Here is a 21616-nt window from a genome sequence, read left to right on the forward strand (position 1 = left end):
GCAATTTCGAAATACTCTCCTGACCAGGTGGTCCCTCTTAATCCTCTCTTGTTGGAACATGGTAGGATGGAAACTTAGAGCAGGGACTTCATTATAAACCACAGTGCGTTTAAAGAACGATTTACCAGGACCTGGATGAATGCCTTCAACAAGATGAATACTTTATACCAGTGGCTGTCCGAGGATTTCTAAAGGGCGGCTAAAAAACAATGTCCTGGGACTCATTAAGCTTTAATCATGAAAAAGTGGAAAAAAATATACACATATTTTCACCGTAAGGGAGGGCTATAGTCCCTTTATCCCCTATCTCTGACCGCCACTGCCTTATACTGATGAATGTAAGTTTACCTCGTTAAATAATAATAATATATACGAAAAAAAAAAGTATGTACGTCTTGTGTTGTATAATATTAACCATAGGCCATTTTTGGGCTAATTTTCTTAAGTTTTGTGTAGTTTGTGACGCAGAATCATGCAGACGACATGCATGTGTATTTGCTGTAAGCAGGGCGATGTGTCATTTTGATACTTTCCCTTATGTTTTTGCACTTGAATTATATCATTACAAGGTGTAATGGAAGCGAGAAATGTCAGTATCTTTTAATGTCTCAGATTTTTCCCAAAATAATAAGTTATAAAATAAATGATATGAAGAAAAAGTGATCTAAAGTAATGAGCTGTAAATGTCTAGATTTATTTCGGAGTTACATGCATTATCGTTATTTAACGAAGTAACTTTTAAAATGTTATGGTTGTGTTTGTATTCTAAGTTACAATATAGAATTAAATACTTCATGACTTGCTGCATGATTAAATTAGAGATATTTTGGGTATTTTCCCTAAAGTATAGTAGATGCATAATTAAAAATAATAAGTGATGTGGTTGGGATGTTACTGAAAGAACTGGAAGGTACTACTCATATTGTATTTATACTCTTTTATAGTAATGTAAACCGTTTAGTAAAATTTATAGCCAATTAAGACAGTTGGAATTTGATATCCTTTGGGACATTAGAGGTGTTATTGAAGAGAAGTGTATTACCAATGTGGTCTATTCTTGTAACATCTTGAGAAGTGTTCCAAAACTGAATGAAGGTAAAACAAGGCCTTATTTGGCGGTTGTTACTGTCATAATGTTTGAAAAATTGGCTGGGAGACACCCTATCTGTAGTCTGCTCATGTGTCCACTGCTGTTTGGTTCTGAAAGAGCACCTAGAAAATAAGTAACAAAAAATATCGTGTTCCTCCAGTGACTGTTGTCTCATTTGTTTGTTATTTTAGCCTTCTATCACTCATGCCCTTAATTTAAAAAAAAGTTGCCCATCTGGCATCTGTGAGACACCCCTTTTTGTTTTAATTATAAAAAATTAATTTTTAGCTGTCTTACTGAATTGAAAGTTGTGATCTGTTAATTATGATCTGCTAAATTCAGTTAAAAAACTGAACAAGAATAAAAATGCAAAACTAATAATAATAAAAGTTTTTATTGTCATTTTTAGAATTTTCAGATTACTTTTCTCGAAATTGAAATACAAATGCCCATGTGGCATCTTCCAGATACAATGTGAATACAGGTAACCCTGGTATAACACAGTAGTTAGGTTCCTATAAAATGCCATGTTATATGGGACTAAGAAAAAGTAAAAAAAGGGGGGTTACATTCCAAAAGCTAACAAAAATGTTATCAAAAATACACCATTCTAGATTTCGTGTATCTTCTGCTCTCTTTAAAAAATCAGTAATCTGGGTTTGTTTGCTTTTGCTTGTTAAAAATTTATGAATTCATCATATAAAACTAAACATTTTTGAAGCTCCCTTTTGAACTTTGGGCTCCTTCATTCAAGAATCTGCATTCAAAAAATCATATGCCTTCCCGTATGCTTTTTAGTGTAAAATTTGGAAGTTTAGAATTTTCATCTGCACTATCATCCTCTGAATTGATTTGGTTTACTTCCGATGCCATTTCCACCAAATCTGCTTTACCAGCCTCTTTTTCTACCAGTAATTCTTGAACGTCTTCAGTAATATCTTTTTTTATTTTTTTAGGAGCATAGGCGACTAAGGCCATGTTACTCTGTGTATATTATCTATAAATTGCATGTGTCCTGAGGTCAATTTTCTGTTTTGTTGGATGCGAGTTTGCGGGAGAAAACCATGCTACCCTCGTCTGAGCCTGACTAATTCAGCCACGTTGTGAAAAAGATTCATAAAAATTCCTCCCGTCATCGACAGGATTTGAACTCATGTCTTTTCCACCCGGTGTGAGGAGGACGGCGATTCTATCAACTGAGCTACCCATGAGGGCTTCATTAGTAGTCATATCATCAAAAACTTCCCCTCCTACCAATGTAGTAAGTTCTACTGGCACCGATTTCCATTTATTATTATTATTGTTAGCCATATGGTGCAAGGAAGCCTGAGGCATATGCTGCACCAGCCAAAAAAAAAATTCCAGAGTTACCCTGAGAGAGAGAGAGAGAAGAATCACCAAGAAAGAGAATGATGATGATGATATCCAGCTCAGGACCCTGGGTGTGCGAAGCCCATACTCACCAGACGTGAGCCCCTGGGTTCAACCATATTTCCTGAATGAACTGACTCTGGCCATACATTTTTCCACACGTATTTAACGTTGACGGTTTTGCTTCTTTCAGTGATAAAGCTATGATTTGATACAGTCCACAATTGAGAAATGTTTCCATGCCTCCATTACTTCAATAGATTTGGAATTAATTTTTTCCAAAATCCATTGTAACGATTTTCTGATGTAATAAGATTTAAAGGTGGATATAATGCCTTGATGTAATAGCTGAATGAAAGAATTTGTATTAACCTAGTACAACTGTGGTGGTAGAAACATAACTTTAATGTTTGGATGACTTAAATCTTTTGAATGGCCTGGTGTGCAATCCAGTAGTAATAAAACTTTGAAATCTAGATTTTTCCACAAGTTCAACAAGCCCAAGTACAAAAACACAGAACGTAACATGGGGATTTCCCCATAAAATAAAATACAGGGATTTTTCAATAATTTTTTTTTGACTAGCAAGTCAACAGCGGGATTCAAAAAGAGTGGAAATGTTAAAAATTACATCCAATATAATATCAGGGTTTTCCCTGCACAAAAGCTCAAAAATACCCTGTTATGCAAGGTTTACCAAAATTCTCTAACCGTGTTATATAAGTACTGTGTTGTGTGAGGATTTCCGCAATTTATCAATCGTGTTAGAGTGAAACTGTTGTAGAGGTACCATGTTAGAGCGAAACTGTGTTGTAGAAGTACTGTGTTATATGAGGGTTGCCTGTATCTGTATTTTGTTAGCTGTTTGTGTTTAGCTGATGAAAGCAAAGCTCTGGCAAGATTAGACCCTGTTGCTGGTGTCTCGCATATGGGAATGGGAGTTGCCTAGAAGAAAGATAGGTGATTTTTCTCACTTGGTGTCTGTTAAATACCAAACCAAAATTTAATGTCTCATTACATTAAATATACCAATTCAATATATATAAAAATGAAAGCAGGAAATATGTATAACCAGTTGGTGGGCTAAGGTGCATGGGACGATTTGGTTTTATATACAGATTTAAAAAAGGAACAGAAGCATTTAAGAAAGTGGCAACTGTCATATGCCATACTAGTAGCAGAAGGTTGATGACTTGATGCATCACAGGCACCTCCGTAGCCAGGTGGGCAGGAGCAGCAGTGCGTAGCACATGCTTCTTGATTAGACCAGGGTTCAAGCCCATGACCACCAAATACGGAGGATGCGGAAAGGTCAGGGAATGACCACCACATATCCCCGGAGCAATATGGCCTTAGTTGCTAATGCTCCAAACAACAACAGACTTCCATCTGTTGTTACAGAAGTTGATAGCTTAAGTTGATGCATCACTTCAGATTCGTGTCAGTTTCTCATCATATAATTTGTATAGTATTGCTTCAGTAGGTACAGAAGTGGACCAAATCATTGTTTTTAATTGATAAGGTAGTTGGTTAACTGTGAACCACTGCCAGTTGATCAAAGTTGTTGGAACCATTTTGAATTAGTGCCTAGGTACCTCAGGTAACCAGGCAGTAGAATGCATTTTAAATAATCTATTGTCAATTTTTTTTTGTTTGAGAAAGCAAGAGCCCAGAAAATCCATATGCCTACCTGAAGGTGGATTAACTCAGCTACAACTTGAGAAGGCCTTAATAAGCTCCCTGCTTTATTGGGGAGATACAAATTTTAGATCTTTCTAAATGTATGGCAGGCGACATAGCCATTGTTGTGCTATTGTTGTTTTGGGAGTTTCTGATGCAAGGGATACTTTTCATATTGCACCTTGTTCTGCTAAGATTATGGAACTATTTTCCTGCACTTGTATATTTTAAGCACACTAACAGGGGCCTAGTTGTTTGTCATTTTTACTCATTTTAAAGGGAATGTTTTTGAAATTTTTAATAGAGAGAAACTGGGGCACATTTTTTTGAAAGGTATTGAGAGTTACTAATAAGTCTGTCATGATACCTACCAGTGGATGATTACCACATAGTTGTAATTAACTCTATTTAGTTAATCTTAGCCTTCATTTAAGTGGCTATAATTTTCTTTTTGAAGTTCAAAAAGTGTAATATTTCAGCTATTGAATTGTGTAGATAGAAGACTGAATTCTGAATAGAATGAAGACTGAATTCTGTAGATAAATTATAACTTCATTTGGAAGTGTTGCCATGGCTTTAGAAGTTATGTGTTTTCTTACTATAAATGTGATACAGGCAGTATATTTTAGAAATAATTATATCTGATATTTTTGTTTCATATAATGGAAGTGAATTCTAGGATGTAATACTCCAGTTCAAAAAGCATGACTGCTGTCTAGTTTCAACATTATTTGGCTAACATTGGCTCTTGGCTAGCAAATTTGGTTAACATTTCTTTTAACCAGTGATTCAATTCACTGGCTAAAAGAAAATTTCCTACAATCTAGTCTGAACCTCTTGCCTGTAATTGTATCAACCTCTCGCATAGCATTATAATTCTAAATCAGGTTCCCTGTGTTGCTGAGCTCACCATATGAGTTGCCCATCATTGAACCCTTTCAAGAAGGTCAATGTCTTTTTTCGGATGCCCTATCTCTACAGGATAGGATTCGATAAATCACCGATAGGACACCATGAGCTTCCCTGGCTGCCTGTTTAAACTGCTCAGAAAATTTTATATCTGCTTATATCCATTTCTTCCTGTACTGTTTTTAATTCAAGCCCACCAGTGTATAAGGTATTTTCAGGTTGCTATAACCTAAGTGTAAGACATGGCTGCCATTTTTCTCACCATTCTTGAAGCCTGTTCAAGTCAATTTGAAGGATTGCTGCTCAGCACTGATTATTAATGACTTTCCCAGTCTTTATGTTATCTTCGCATTTTGACATCACACCTTTATCCCTTTTTAATGTTATTTATGAAAATCAGAAACAGCAGTGGTCCAAGAACTGATCCTTGGGGGCTCAACTTTTGATGCTACACCAATCTGAATAATATCCATTAATCACATTCCTTTGCCTTTGCCCTGCAACCACACTGCAGTCCACCTTAGAATCTTTTCAGTAATACAGTAACCATTTATGAGGGACTGAATCAAATTGCTAAAATCAAAATAAGCCATTTCGAAATTGTTCCCTGCATCTAGCTCATGAGCATTCAGCTCATCCAGCTAAAAATAGCTTACTAGATTATTTAAACATGATTTTTCGCTTAACAAAACCATGTTGTGTGTGTCCTTCGGAATGCCATTTCTATGTAAATGTCCCTGAATTGCAAGCATTGCCTCTAAGATTTCCTCTACTACTGAAGTCAACCTAACCAGTTTGTAGTTACCTACTTCACTCTTGGAATCACCTTTATGTATTGGCAATACATTGGCACTTATCCAATCCAAAGGAATCTTTCCCGAGTCCAATGATGTCCTCATACTTTACCTCACTGGTTTGGTATACTCTCTGGCTGCCTCCCTCAGAATTACTGGGTATATTCCATCAACCCTAGGGGCTTACATCTGATGAGTATGGGCTTGGCACACCCAGGGTCCTGAGCTAGATATCATCATTCTTCTCTTTCTTGGTGATTCCTTTCTCTCTCTCTCTCTCATGTTCTCTCTCAGGGTAACTTAAAATTTTTTTTGGCCTGTGCAGCATAAGGCTTCCTTGCACTATATGGCTAATAATAATAACAACTCCACGTGCCTTAGTTGCCTCTAGGCTCGAAAGTTTTTCTAATAAACAGTCATCTGTAATTTTTAAATCACTGATTTTCATGTGGCTTATCCTCATTTGCATAGCCTCTCCTCAGTGTGAGTAGTCTTTAGTCAGTAAAAAAAAAAAAAGGTAAAGTGCAGCCATTATCAACCCACTGCAGGATGGAAGCCTCCTCAACAATTCATGCTGAGGGAAATGGACCATAATCTGCCACGCTGGTCCAGTGCGGGTTGGCAGATCGACCGTATTCAGCAGTCAGGGGCTTGAACCCCAGTCTACTCAAAGAGTGTATGCTACTGCACTCCCGCTCCTAACCACTCGGCTACAGTGCAAAATAATTCATTAACAACATCAGCTGGGTTATCTAAGACTTTCCCATATGCAGTTTACAAGCATCTGATCCGATCCATTTTCTTCTTTGTATTCACATACATGAAAAACTTCTTGTCCCCATTCATCTCTTTTGGCCAGTGCTTTCTCTTACTCAGCCTTGGCCTCTACAACCTTATATGTGATATTACAGATCCCTACAATGTTTACATTTGATGACTTAATCAGTACTTCAAATTCATGAAATATATTTACCATTCTCCTAGCATTACTGTACATGCAAGTATACATGCACCTGTTCTTACTCTTACTCTCTGTCACCATGGTTAATCTTTCTCTTGTCTCATGTGGAGTCCCTACTGAACTGTATGGAACAAGAAGAAATGCCATGTTCGTTCACAAGATGATGCTTTGAGATTGCTCTAGTTGATCTAGCAGTTTTTTGACCCACCGAACACTGCTTTGATAGCATCACCAAATATTTTTGCATCTCTTCTATATAAATGTATCCCATTCCTGTAAAAACAGTCTCTCCTGTTAACAAGCACAGACCACACTGAGAGAAATTCTAAGGCTTTCACAATTTCTCCAGGGCTGAATTGATTGACAGGATTCTGAGAAAATCCCCTCCCATCAGGTCACGGCAGAATTGCAGGCACTTTTAAATTTAATTCTAACTTGCATCTTTTTCCAACATTGCCATTTACTTGTTAAGTAAGTTCCTCAGATTGCCTACTCTTAACATCATTAGTGCAATTGTGTGCAACAGTATTACCTTTCCTGCCCTTAAAAGATGATATCTGCTCTAAAATGTCATCTACATTTCCCCCTGGCAGACATACACTGGTTCTGTTCCCCTGCAGGACAAACACATTCTGCCTTAGGGATTGCTGCTGTTGTATTTTCTGAACACAGCTGTAAGCTCTGGTGTTGACTTGGGCAACTGAAAGCTTGATGGGGCTCCCATTTTAATTCCTTTGAGGGCATCCACCCTATTCTTCAAGCTCTCATAATCTCCTGTCAGGAATGCTGAGTCCTAATTTCCTCCTAATTTCTGTGCCTAATTACCTCACTCTTTGCAAAGACACCCCCACCTTAGCTGTGTTGTGTCATGTCTCGTTCAGGATAGGTCCATATATATCGCATAAGCATCACATTTTGTAAGGCTGTGATTTGTAGGACAACTGCCCCTTTCACTTCTCTCCTGAGCCACAGCACTCCTACTACTAGGGACTTTCCCTGAATTCAAGGACTGCTTACCTCTTTTGCTGTGCGTATAATATAATTGAATAGATCTCTTCAGTCCCAGGTGCCTTATTTACTTTTAATTTAAACAACTTCTCTTTCACTTTCAATTATCACAAAATCATTTAACTTCCAATAAGAATTAGGCATTCTTTGAGTTTCCTCATCCTTAAAACTTCTTTATGTGTGGATATAGTTGAAAAATATTTATTCAGTTTGTCAGCAATCAGAATAGGATCATCAGCAGTTATATCAGCTGTATCCTGTGGACATTGTGGTCCTTTCCTCTCCTAATAGTGTTAACATAAGAAAAGAATTCTTTGCATTATTAGCAAAGATTTTTAGTAATTTTCTTTAGTATACCTAGATTTCATAGTTTACTTGATTGCAGACTAGTTTATATTTATTGTAGGCTTCTGCGTCTGTTGACATAATCATTTTTCTTCTCTGTTAAGGGTCACATCAGTTCATCTATTATCCAATTAGGTGTAAACTATGAATAATATCTTAGTTGGTATGAAAAGCTTCTATGGTTATGTCCTTAAATATTTCTCATTTAACATTTGCATTGTTAACATCATTTGGTCCCACTGGAAAAAAAATTGAGAAATAAGACCATATTGGTCACCTTTGTGAAAGCAAAATCTGTTCCCTTTACCATTGACAGTAGTTGTATTTCTAAATAAATCCCACATCAGTACACTGACTTATACCACCAATGAAAAGAATTTTTGTTCTTCTAGCATTAGCATTAGTAGAGGCATTTGATGCAAGAAAGCAAGCTTATGCAGCATCAGCCAAAAAAAAAAAAAAAAAAACCCACTTCCACTTCACCCCTCTGTTCGTTCAAAATACCTGTCCAGCTGAGCCTTAAACTTATTTAGGCTATCAACCTCCACCACAAGGGATGGCAGTCTGTTCCACCAACCGACCACCCGCTGGCTAAAGGCAAATTTCCGCACGTCTATCCTACATCTGTCTTTCCTCAATTTGAATTTATGCCCTCTCAGGTGATTTTTCTGAGCTAGAGGAAGAATCCCATCAGCATTGAGCATGCTTAAACCATTCAAGGCTTTATACACCTCTATCAGATCACCTCGCTGGTGCCTAGTCTCCAGACACTGTAATTTGCAAAACTTAAGCCTTTCCTCGTAAGAGCACCCCTTTGTTCCATTCACTAATCTTGTTGCCCTTCTCTGTACTCGTTCCAGCAGCTCTACATCCTTCTTGAAATGAGGCCTCCAGACCTGTATACAGTACTCTAGGTGTGGCCTGACCATTGCCTTATACAATGGAATAATCACCTCCTTATCCCTGCTGGAAAAATTCCTGTATATCATTGACAATACTCCATGAGCTACTCTTGCAGCCCGTCTGCACTGCTCAGAGAACTTCATATCTGCCTGCACAATCACCCCCAAGTCCCTTTCATTCTCTACCACTGTCAGTGTAGTACCACAGAGTTAATACGTTGCCCTGGGGTTGCTGTTTCCCATGTGTAGTACTTTACATTTGTCAATGTTAAACTTCATTTGCCACCTCTCAGCCCATCTGCTCAACCTTTCCAGATCCTGTTGCAGCAGTGTAGTGTCAGTAGTGTCCTTGACAACCCTGCCAACCTTTGTATCATCTGCAAACTTGGACATTAAGCTTGATATACCATCATCAATATCATTTATAAATACAGAAAACAATAATGGACCCAACACTGAGCCCTGAGGGACTCCACTAATAACATTAGTCCATGATGAGCAGTGTCCATTGATTACCACTCTCTGTCTTCTCCCACTCAACCACCCCTTTATCCATAGCAGCAATTTGCCTCCAATGTCACACTGCTCCAATTTGTGTAGCAGTCTTCCATGTGCAACAGTATCAAAAGCCTTTCTAAGATCCAAGTATATAATATCAAAGTTATTCCCTGCATCCAGTTCTTTTGTGACTGCATCATAGTATCCAATCAATTTGGTCAGGCAAGACTTCCCCTTAACAAAACCATGCTGTGTCTGAGCTATAACTGAAGTCTTGTCTAAATGATCCTGCAGTGCTTCTTTAACCAGTGCCTCCATTAATTTTCCTGGAACAGAAGTTAAGCTCACAGGTCTATAGTTACTTGTGTCAGCCTTTGATCCTCCTTTGTGAATTGGGGTCACATTTGCACATTTCCAGTCTATGGGTACCTCCCCTGAGTCCAAGGAAGCTCTCATAATTATGGCTAAGGGTTTGCTTACTTCCTTTGCTGCCTCCTTTAATATAACTGGATAGATCCCATCCACCCCGGGTGCCTTTCTTGTGTTTATCTTCAACAGTTTCTCCTCCACTTTACTCCCAGTTATTTCAAGATTCTCTAGCTTACTGCTAGAGTTGAATACAGCTCTGGCATTCCCCTTGCTGAATAACTCCTCATGTGTGAATGTCGATGCAAAATATTCATTTAGTTTGTTAGCTACCTGAGCAGGATCATCAACAGTTGACCCATCAATATCAAGTGGTCCAATCTGATTCATCCCCTTCCTTCTAGAGTTTACATAAGTAAAGAACTCTTTGCTGTTTTTCTTTGCATCCCTTGCCAAGGATTTCTCGTAATCCGCCTTCGCCTGCCTAACCTCCTTTGTAACTTGGTTGCATATCAACTTGTATCTATCATAGGCTTCTGTGTCATGTGTTAATTTGTAAGTATCCCATGCATTTTTCTTCTCTGCCATATGCCTCATTAGTTCATCTGACATCCATTTTGGCCTAAACCTTGAACAATATTTCTTAGTTGGTATGTAAAGCCTAGTAGCTTCCAAGATATGTTCTTTGAATGCTTCCCATTTTGAATTTGCTGTTGGTAACATCATCAGTTGGTCCCACTGTATAGAATTTAAATACTGTCTCAGTCCATCGTAGTCGCCTTTACGGAAGCAATAACCCTTCCCTTTACCCCTAATAGTAGTTACCTCTTTCAGTAAATCCCACTTCAGAACATTGTGATCACTGCCACCTAGTGGTTCATTTATCTGCAGATTCTTAATGCATGAAGAATCACTGCTGATAATCAAATCAAGAGTATTACTCCCTCTAGTTGCTTCCTGAACATGCTGATGTAGAAAACAATCATCCAATAAATCCACAAAAGCCCTGCTAGTGTGTGAGTAACCAGCCCCCAAATTCCAGTCAATATCTGGGAAATTAAAATCTCCCATTATAAGACTCTCTGATTTACTGGCCCACTCTATTTCCCTGTACAGTTCCTTATTATACTCATCAGAGTCATTAGGCCTATAGCACACTCCTACTCTCAATTTTGATCTCCCAATGCTTATGTCACACCAAACTGACTCAACACTGCACTGTCCAGCGATGTCGACTGGCTTCACTTCCTTGGTTTTTATGTGTTTCTTAACTAATAGCATAACCCCTCCCCCCTTCCTATCCTGTCTATCCTTTCTGTAGACGTTGTACTCCCCAAATTGCAGTTCTGCATCCCTTATATCTGTGTGACACCACGTCTCTGATATCCCAACAATATCTGCCTTTGATGTTTTGAGCAATACCTCAAATTCATCAAATTTATTTACTAAATTTTCTAATATAGGAAGTTAATTGTATTTCTTTCTCCCCCACGTTTTGTGGCTCTTGAGATTTTTTGAGTTGTGGATAAGAAAGGAAGCATTTAAATATTCAATTGCACAGCCTTATTTTCAATTAAATATTCAATTGCACAGCCTTATGTTGTGTCCCCCCCCCCCATCAACACACACACACACACAAATTTTAAACTCACATGTCACTGATTATAGTCTCATATTGACTTTTTGAAAATATTTATTTTTGGTAAGAATTGATTTTCTGTATTGCTGTCTTATGATGTTTTAGTATCTTCCTCAGCATTTATTGGTATTAAAACCATATGATAGGAAAGTTTTAGTGTCATGTAATAAGAATTGGATTTTTGCATAATTCAATTATTAAATGTAAAAAAAAATTAATCTGTAAATGTAAAAGTTCATAACATAAATTAAATTCTATTTTGACTAAAGCATAATTAGTGGTAAGGAACTGTTGTTTGTCTGTGACCGCTATCTGCGAGAACCTGTGTTGCTTGCAGCCTCCAGTATTTTATTGGTTTTGGCCCCTAGCCAAAAAGGGTCGGTGATCCTAAGTAAAAGCATTTTGCAGTTAATATCCAAAAAGTAAAAGTGGTAGATGATTTGGAGTAGTGTTTTTATTGAAATTGACTCCTTGAAGGTGACCATAACAGATATTAATTGTAAAAGGTAGCATTTGCTGAGTCATTTTTAAGGGCCAACATTAATAAATGAACTTTTTCACAATTAATAGTCTTTAGCATAATACAGTACTTTTACTATATGCAGTAAATTATGGAATGAATTAGTTGAGATCTCTACCACCATGGTCATCTTTTCCTTGTTTCACGTGGAGTCTCTACTGAATTGTATGGAACAAGGAAATGGCACGTTTGCTCACAAGATGCTGCTTTGAAATAAATGTACAAATTTACCATTTGCAGAAAGCCAGCATGAAAAAAAAAGAAGCAAACTTCATTGTCTTCCTTATTTACAAAAATAATGTGTATGTATTTAAATTTTATGTGAAACATTCCCATGCTGTAATATACTTTTATAATTATGAATGTAAATAAATGCACATCTTTGTCATATTTTCATTTTGTGGATTATTTAAGAAAATTTATTTCCTAACCACTGCAGAATATTACTTGCATGGTCTCTCTCTCTCTCTGTGCATGTCTGTGTGTTAGTTACAATGCAATTTACTATCTATATACATAACACTTTCTCTATAGGCGTTACTTCAAGAGTCAGATGATATTTCACTTTACTTTGGTGATGAAGAAGCTGCAAAGAAAAAATTAAAGTAAGTTTGTACAAAATTATAGTTAATTAAATTATTCAGTTTAATAGCAAAATTTTTATTTTTCTCTCTTCATGTAAAGTTAAATACTATGCAGTAAAAAAATACATGAATCATTTTTTGGAGTTCATTCATTGTCAGTTACTTTGTATGCTTCACATTTATACTGTGTGCTTTTGTATTTATCATTTTAATAGTAATATCATAGTTTTATGGCACCTACATAGCCAGGTGGGCAGGAGCAGCAGTGCATAGCACACGCTTCTTGATTATACCGGGTTTCAAGCCCGTGACCACCAAATACGGAGGATGTGGAAAGGTCAGGGAATGACCACCGCATATCCCCGGAGCAATATGGCCTTAGTTGCTAATGCTCCTAAAAACCAAACAACAAACAAACATCATAGTTTTATTATTATTCATATTTCAAAATTTGATGCCATTTAAATGTTGCTTTTCAAACTAGTTACATTATATTTTTTGACCTTTCCTGTTGTTGCCATTTAAAGTTAGTAATTTGAAATGTTAAATAATTAGATTGTCCTGGGGAGATACAAATTGATTTGAATTCTGTTAAGAACTTATTTATCTTGGAAATCTTTAACATATCTGATGTAAGCTTATTCATTCAGTTGATTTGAATTTGTATTAACTTTTAATATCTTGTGTATTTATTTTTTGTTTATATATCTCACACTTCTTGTTTTTAATATTTCAGCTGATTATTGAATGTTTAATGAATTTTCTGACTTGTCTGTTCTCTCCTTTAGTAAAGATGGTGTACTGCATAATTACATTTGTTAATTAGTTAATTATTGGGATAAGTTGCCTTCGTGGATGATTTGAAGCTAGCAACTTAGTGGTTTTTTTTTTTTTTTTTTTTTTTGCCTTCAACAGAATACTAAACAGAAAATGAAATTTGTAATCTAAATTAAATAATGAAATAAGAAGTGAAATTTGAAATGTAAGTTAAAGAATATACAATTTTTTTTATTAATTAGCAGAAACCATATATGTTTGGATTTCATATTACAAATTCTTCTGCCCCATAAGTGCTTTTTATACATCTTTAAAAGTATAATTTGAAATGTTGATTTCCCCTCACTTAGTATTTCTATTAGTAGTGGCAAATGATGTAAGAAAGCAAGCTTATAAAACACCAGCCATAAAAGAAAAAAAAAAAAAAAAAACAAAACTGCTCATATCATCTGTCCATTCTCCCCAATAATTTTTCTAGCTCTTCCCTGAATTTTTTCAAACTACACAATTCCACAACAACAGACAGAAGTTTGTTCCAATGATCAATCACCTACTAGCTGAAGGAAAACTTCCACACACCTATTCAGCAACCATCCTTTCTCAGTTTGAATTTATGCTCCCACATGTATGTACAGTAATACCCCGACTTACGTGAACTCTGAGTTACGCGGTTCTTGATTTTTTTTCATTTGGTATATATCTAAAATTAGCTTACCAGTGATTTGGAAGTCAAATCATAAAGATTGAGTGACAGCTTCCGTTTTTGAGGACTGGTTTGGTCACCACTTCATACCTGAAGTCGAACGTTATTGCAAGTCTAAACAGATTCCATTTAAAGTGATGCTTCTTATTGACAATGCACGCGGTCACCCTCCTGCCACCCTAATTAATTTTGACCCACGTGTGAAAGTTGTGTTTTTGCCTCCAAACACAACCAGCTTGCTTCAACTGATGAACCAGGGAGTCATCAAAACATTCAAGGCTTACTACACGAGGCATTCGTTTGCACGTCTGAATGAAACTATGAGACAAAATAGTGAGATATGTGTTAAAGACTTTTGGAAACAATTCAATGTTTTAGATGCTGTAAGAATCATTGAAGAATCTTGGGATGAAATTCACAAAAAAACATTGAATGGTATCTGGAAGAAACTTTGTCCATTTTTTTTAAAAAACGAGACGTAAACAATGCCAGAATCTGATCATGTCGCTCGTGATAGAAGAAGTTGTTAATCTTGCCAGGCAATTAGATTTGGAAGTCAATGGTGATGATGTCAACGAGCTGTTGGATTCACATAGTCAGGAGCTGACAATGAATGAGCTCATAGAGATGCGTGAGCAAAACGTCACTGAAGTATCCGACACTTCAGACCCAGTTCCACCAGAAAAGCACATGACAATTGCAAGTTTGACAGAAGGTCTCAGCTCAATTGAAAAGGGCTTAAAAATTTTAGAACACATAGACTCCAATGAAGAATGCGTTATAACTACAAAGCAAGGAATAAAAAAATTATTAGCTTGCAATGAAGAAATTCTGCATGAAAAAAAGAAGGCGCTGTGTCGTCAGACGAATTTGTTAGATTTTATGAAGCCGTCGACATCGAAATAACTTTTTTACGTAACTCATTTATTTTTTAATACATATTTTGTATTAATATGTATAAATAACTGCAATTTTATTAAATATTTTTGTTCTAAACTAGTGTTTTTGTTAGTCCTTGGTCTCAATTAAACAAAATTTATATGTATTTATATGCAAAGGTGTACCCCGACTTACGCAAATTCGACTTAAGCGATTTTCGTCGGACCCACGTATCGCGTAACTTCGGGGTATTACTGTAGTCTGAGCAAGAGGAAGAATGGCATCAACATTGAGCTTGCTAAACCATTCAAAGCCTTAAACACCTCAATCAGATCACCTTGTAGGTGCCTAATCTCTAGATGCAATTTGTAGAACTGAAGCATTTCTTGTTAAGACTACCCTTTTGTTTCCTTCACCAATCTTGTTGCCGTTGGACTTACAATCAGTTTTCTTATGCTTTTATCAAAATTCCAAAAGGAAATTGTCTTCACCATGTCCATTCTCATTTAACAACTTGATTTCAAGTGGATGGATTGTGAAATTTTTATTGGGCTTTTTTATATTTTTGCCACACCATCCAAAATTTCATTAAGATCAGACAAATAGAAACTGACAATATTTATTTTTATTATTTTTTTTATACATATTACATATGCTATCCATGTACTATATATTGTAGCTGAAGCTGTGGATATTTGCCATGCAATAAATTCAAAGGTCAACTGGATTGATTACCTGTTGTGAGGAGGGAAGCATATAATTTGTATTTTCTTTTTTTGTGTTTTTTTTTGCCAGTGGAGTAAAAGCCTGTGGCTTCCTTGCACTATATGGCAAGTACTATACTATTATGATCCAGCAGCAACCAAAGAAAACAGTCATAGTGGAGGCACAGTGGTCCCCCCATCCAAAAAATGTTCCACACTCAGAAGTCTCCTAGGAAGGTCATGGCTTCTGTTTTTTGGGACAAGGATGGGATGTTTTTTTATTGACTACTAGGGAAAGGGTAAAATGATAACCACTGAGCATTATTCATCACTTTTGGACAAACTGAAAGAGGAATTGAAGACAAAATGTACTAGGTAAAACCAACCAGGAAAGGCCAAATGCTCACCTGGAGCATGTTGTGTGTGCCAGGACAATGCTCTGGCACTTCTGGAACTTCTTCGTCAACTTTCATATTTACTATATCTTGCACACTCTGACTATTGCCTCTTTCCAGATCTCAAAAAAACATTCAAAGGGTACCAAATTTCCATCATATGATGATGTCATACAAGCAACAGAAATCTGGTTTGGGTAGAAGTTGTTTTTGAGAGGTTTACAAGTGCTGGAACATCATTGTAGAAAGTGTGTGGAATTGAAAGGCAAATATGTTGAATTTGAATAAACTATGTATATAATTGGAATAGCTTGTTTCTTTCTATTATAGGAACTCAGCCCCCTCCCCCCCCATGTACATGCTGTTTTCAATTTTTATCAAAAATCCAGGAGTTATCAAGTATTGCAAAATGTTGAGTGAATATTATGTTCAGGTAGTGCAGTGAGGTGTAATGTATTAGTTAATTAATTAGCAATTAACTGGTAAAAGTTAATTAGTTATTTTTATTTTTGTTAATCATAGGAAAAGAAAAAGATTCAATTAATTTAAGTAATAAAAATAGAACATGCCTGAAATGTAATGCATTGTGCACATTACTTGACTGTTTGGTTTAGCAAATAAACATTAAAGAATAAACAGTTGTTTTATTAATTAGCAAAACTACAATTTAGGATGTTGGTTGCTTCCCAGTTGCATAGTCAATTTTCTCTTATTTTTACTATGATTCCAAAAGCAAATGTTTGCCTAAAGCCAACCTTACCAGGCAACTTTCACCAATCTCACGGTTTCTACTGGACATAACTTCTTCAGACTCTGTGTTTGTTTAATAATTGATTGGATGCAACCATTTTATGAAATGGGAACTCTTTCATTTGTAATAAAACATTGACCAGTGTGTCTTATGATGTTGTGAATTACATTATACATAGTATACCCTAATATGTAGCAAATGTCTCCTGAGGTTCACTTTTACTCAGGCTGCATTGAAAGCTGAACTTTAAAATCCCAAAATGCCCTCTTCAGATTTTTACAGTTTTAACTGCTAAGCAAATGCACTAGTTATTTAGGCCTTGGCAAATTATAGCCCTTTTTTACTCTTCAGGTACTCTGTCCAAACAGTTGTGCTTTCTTTGATTTCTTTATTAAAAATTTCAGACATCTCAATTAATTATTTAGCTTCTTCAACACAAACTGAAGGAGATCACTGGGCTTGGGAGTGAAATTTTATTATTAGAAAATAACAATAACATCAAATAAAATAATATCATAGTCTAAAGAGCTCTATAGAAACAGCTGCATTTTTTGATGACTCATTGACAAATGAGTACCTAAAGCTGCTAATATCATTTTTAATTGAATAACATACAAAGGAGGTTAATGCATCATTCATTAAAAATTTGAAGCTGCTATTGTGACTGGTTTTGAACCTATTTGATTCCATCATCAAACAATAGATATCTTTCAAGTAGTGACAAGTAGTGTGTTGAGTGCTGAATAACTGTAAGCTGTGAATCTGAACTAGCAGCCAAGTAGTGTGCAGAAGAAACTTCCATTTGAAAACATGTGTAATATAATCCCTGTTACTGAGCTGCATAAGCCCAATGTTTGTTGTTTTCCAAGTAATAAGATAATCTGAAAATACTATTTAACAAACCTTACATTTCCTGATATGCTTTTAACTGCTATTTTTAAGAGCATCAATTTATTAATACTTAATTTTATTATCATTTCTTTTATTAAAGGGTTTTTATTAATTTTACTAAAAAATTTATCTCATATAACCTGATTTGGCTCTGCTACCTTTTATCTCAGATTGTTGAGATTATTTGTTAATATTAGATCATTATTGTAATATTATTTATTAGGTCATTTGTATATACTTTGATTTATGTGATAGTTTGATTGCCCATCATTGAGATTAGTTATTGCAACTCCAAAGTAATGTAGTGTCTTGTCTTCTAAATAAATAGAAGTTTAAATTTTGGTCAGTTTAAAGCTATAGAAAAAAGTATATAATTAATGTATAGTTAGTGCAGAGTATCAGATTGTATAAAGATTTCATGAAACACAATCATTATGCATTTCATATTGTGAATCCCTTCACACTGATTGTCTTTCTCATACACTTAGCAAGTAGCACCCCCCCCCCCAAGAAAAGTATTTTGTTATTTATTCTCACTTGAATGGCCACCATGCAAACTTTGTTTGCTTTCATTATAGCTAGTACAACTGCTGCTATGCACTAACCATACATTTGTTACAAATGGTAGATTAACATTTCAGTAATGCCATTTAAAAAGAGTGCAATATAAAGTCAACTCATGGCAATGCAAAATTCATTCTGCTGTTAGCATAGGTAGTTTAAAATCTATTGGCCACAAAAACACTGGAGTATGAGAAAAATTTCCTACTTTTTTATCAATAATTATAATAAATTAAACTAATAAATGGAATTCTGTTCTAGAAATGTTTTTTCTATAGGTTAGCATTTTATGCTAGCCTATAGAAAAAACATTTACTTCAGGTTAGTATTTCATGCTAATTGTTGATATATATTATAGTGAAAATTCAGAAAAGTTTATTGTTTTGGCAGTTGAATAATCAGTATTTAGTTTAGTTCAAATGTTGAACATTATCCAATGTAAAAGAAACACAGAAATTATTTTTTACAGGCACCTCCGTAGCCAGGTGGGAAGGAGCAGCAGTGCGTAGCACACGTTTCTTGATTAGACCGGGGTTCGAGCCCGTCACCACCAAATACGGAGGATGCGGAAAGGTCCGGGAATGACCACCGCATATCCCGGAGCAATATGGCCTTAGTTGCTAATGCTCCTAAAAACCAAATAACAACAATTATTTTTTACTGGGATTTATTGAGACTTGTGCATGGCACATTAAAATAATTTTTAAAAAATGTTGAAAAAATCTTCCCACTTTGTTTTTTACTATTAATTAATCTTTAAATTTGTATTCTTTCAGGCATCCTGTAGCAGTATTTTTCCACCTGTTTTTTCGTGTGTTAGCAATTATTGTTTATCTTTTCTGTGGATGGTTCAGCAACAGTTTTATAGCAAGTTTTGTATGTATTGTTATATTGCTTTCCATGGACTTTTGGACTGTTAAAAATATTACTGGAAGATTGCTTGCTGGTCTTAGGTGGTGGAATTATATTGATGACAATGGAAAAAGTCACTGGATATTTGAATCTAGAAAGGTTAGCAGATTGATACTTTCTACATATGCTTTAACTTTTTTACACCATAAATTATCAGTGATAATGCTGATATTAATTCTACACTGAGTGGACACTTTATTAGATACACTTTGTACTATTCAATATAAAGCGGGGGGGGGGGGGACAGGCACACAGGGATGCTGTACGTGTGCAGTTCAATGGGAGAATGGGTGAGAAAATTATTAAGTGAATTTGAACATATGGTAGTTGGTGCTAGATGTGCCAGCATGAGTATCTTGGAAATTGCAGCCCTGCTGAGGTTTATTCATGTACAACTGTGTCTCAAGTGTATTGAGCTTGATTCAGTAATCGACTAACATCCAGCTAATGTTGATCCTGTGGTTGGAAACAGCTTGTTGATACAAGAGGCCAACTTGTGAGAGCTGACAAGACTTAAGCAAGGTAACAGAAAGGCTGTACAGTCATATAACAACAAACAGGCATTTCACAACACATAGCTTGTCATCTTTTGTGACAGTTAGAGTTATTGTAGCTGATCACTGAACCAGGTTCCACTCCTGTCAGCAAAAAAACAAAGGTTTAGTTGCAGTGGATATGTGTTGCAGTGGTGTAAATGGTGTGGAAAGTGTTTTTCTGGTGCATGTTGGGCAAGGGGTCCAGTTATGGATGCTGTAGGTTATCTGAAAATTGTTTCCAGCCAGGAACATCCCTTCATGGATTCATGAAGTATTCATGTGTATTCATCTGCAAATGGGTTCTTCCATCGCAATGATGTACCATATCACAAGGATTGAATTGTACAGGACTGGTTTCAGAAGCACAAGAGTGAAGCCGACCGGGCTAGCCAGGTGGGTAAAGTGCCTGCCTGGCAACCCAAAGGTCGTGGGTTTGATTCCTGCCTCGGGCTTGGATCAAAGTACTGCAAAAACCTTGGGAGGTGCATTATGGCCACAGAAGCCTATGTGCCAACAACTACCAAAAAAAAAAAAAAAACAAGAGTGACTTCACCTGCTGTAGTGGTGTTCACAGTCGTCCAATCTCAGTACAGTTGATCACCTGTGGGATGAAGTGGAATGTGCTCTCTTGAGTAGAGATCTGCAACAATCCAGTTTGCATCAACTGTGGCCAACATGGAACAGCAATCCTATAGTATGCTTTTTGACATCATTGAGTCCCTGCAACAGTGAAACTTGGTGTATTCAGGACCAAAGGAGGGTCGCCTACTATCATGTAGTTATGTCTAATAAAGTGGCGGGTGTGTGAAAGTGTAATTTTTCATTAGCATTTTAAGGAACTTGGCATATATATCTTCCTTCAATATCATACATCTTAAAAAAAAGGAAAATTTGCCTGTTTTTATTAATTATTAGTATTAATAGTGGCAAATGATGTAAGGAAGCAAGCATCAGCAAAAAAAAAAATCCATCTCACCTATCACCTCCAATAGTTTGTCTAGTTTTTTGAATTTTTTATTATTATCATCATTAGCCATATGGTGCAAGGAAGCCTGAGGCTTTTGCTGCACCAGCCAAAAAAAAAAAAATTGAGTTACCCTCAGAGAGAGAGAGAGAGAGAGAGAGAGAGAACAAATGAATGAACAAGAGTAAGAAATAGAAGAGAATCGCCAAGAAAGAGAAGAATGATGATATCCAGCTCAGGACCCTGGGTGTGCCAAGCCCATAGTCACCAGGTGTGAGCCACTGGGGTTAACTTTTTATTCAAAATCTCCACTTTCATAATAATAGATGGAAGTTTGTTCCAGGAATCAACCACCTATTGGATGAAGGAAAACTTCTGCACATCTCTTGTGCAACCATTCTTTCTCAATATGAATATATGCTTCCTCATGTGCATAGTCTGAGCAAGAGGAAGAATCCCATCAGCATTGAGTTTTCTGAGGCCATTCAGAGCCTTATTTATCAATCAGATCACCTTACAAGTGGCTAGTTTCCAGATACTGCAATTTGCAAAATGGAAGTCTTCCTTGGTAGGAGCACACCTTTGTTCCCCTCACTAATCTCATTACTCTTCTCTTTACCTGTTCAAGCAACTCTACATCCTTCCTAAAATGAGGCCTCCAGACTTGTATGCAGTACAGAAGATGTGGACTGACCATTTTGCCTATACAATAGGATAATTGCCTTCTATTTCCTGCTAGCAAAATTCCTGTATATCATTGACAAAACCCCAATGAGCTTTCCTGGTAGCCTGCCTGCACTTTTCTGAAAACTTCATATCTGACTGCACAATTACCACCAGGTCTTTTTCATCCTCCATTATCCTGAGTGTAGTACC

General features: G+C 36.3%; 1 protein-coding gene across 1 annotated transcript in view; it reads left to right on the forward strand.

The window, feature by feature from the left end:
- Positions 1-497: 497 nt before the first annotated feature.
- LOC150082342 (Golgi apparatus membrane protein TVP23 homolog B-like) overlaps positions 498-21616 on the forward strand; it is a 46295-nt gene continuing 25176 nt past the window's right edge. Inside the window, exons 1-3 of the mRNA XM_090380141.1 lie at positions 498-589; positions 12618-12688; positions 19105-19339. Of these exons, the coding sequence (XP_090236267.1) occupies positions 575-589; positions 12618-12688; positions 19105-19339 (321 nt within the window). The 5' untranslated portion in view covers positions 498-574. The remainder of the gene's footprint in view (positions 590-12617; positions 12689-19104; positions 19340-21616) is intronic.

Source organism: Mastigoproctus giganteus, chromosome 8 (genome assembly GCF_048544385.1).
Source record: "Mastigoproctus giganteus isolate SK-2022 chromosome 8, ASM4854438v1, whole genome shotgun sequence".
In the NCBI taxonomy this organism is placed as follows: domain Eukaryota; kingdom Metazoa; phylum Arthropoda; class Arachnida; order Uropygi; family Thelyphonidae; genus Mastigoproctus; species Mastigoproctus giganteus.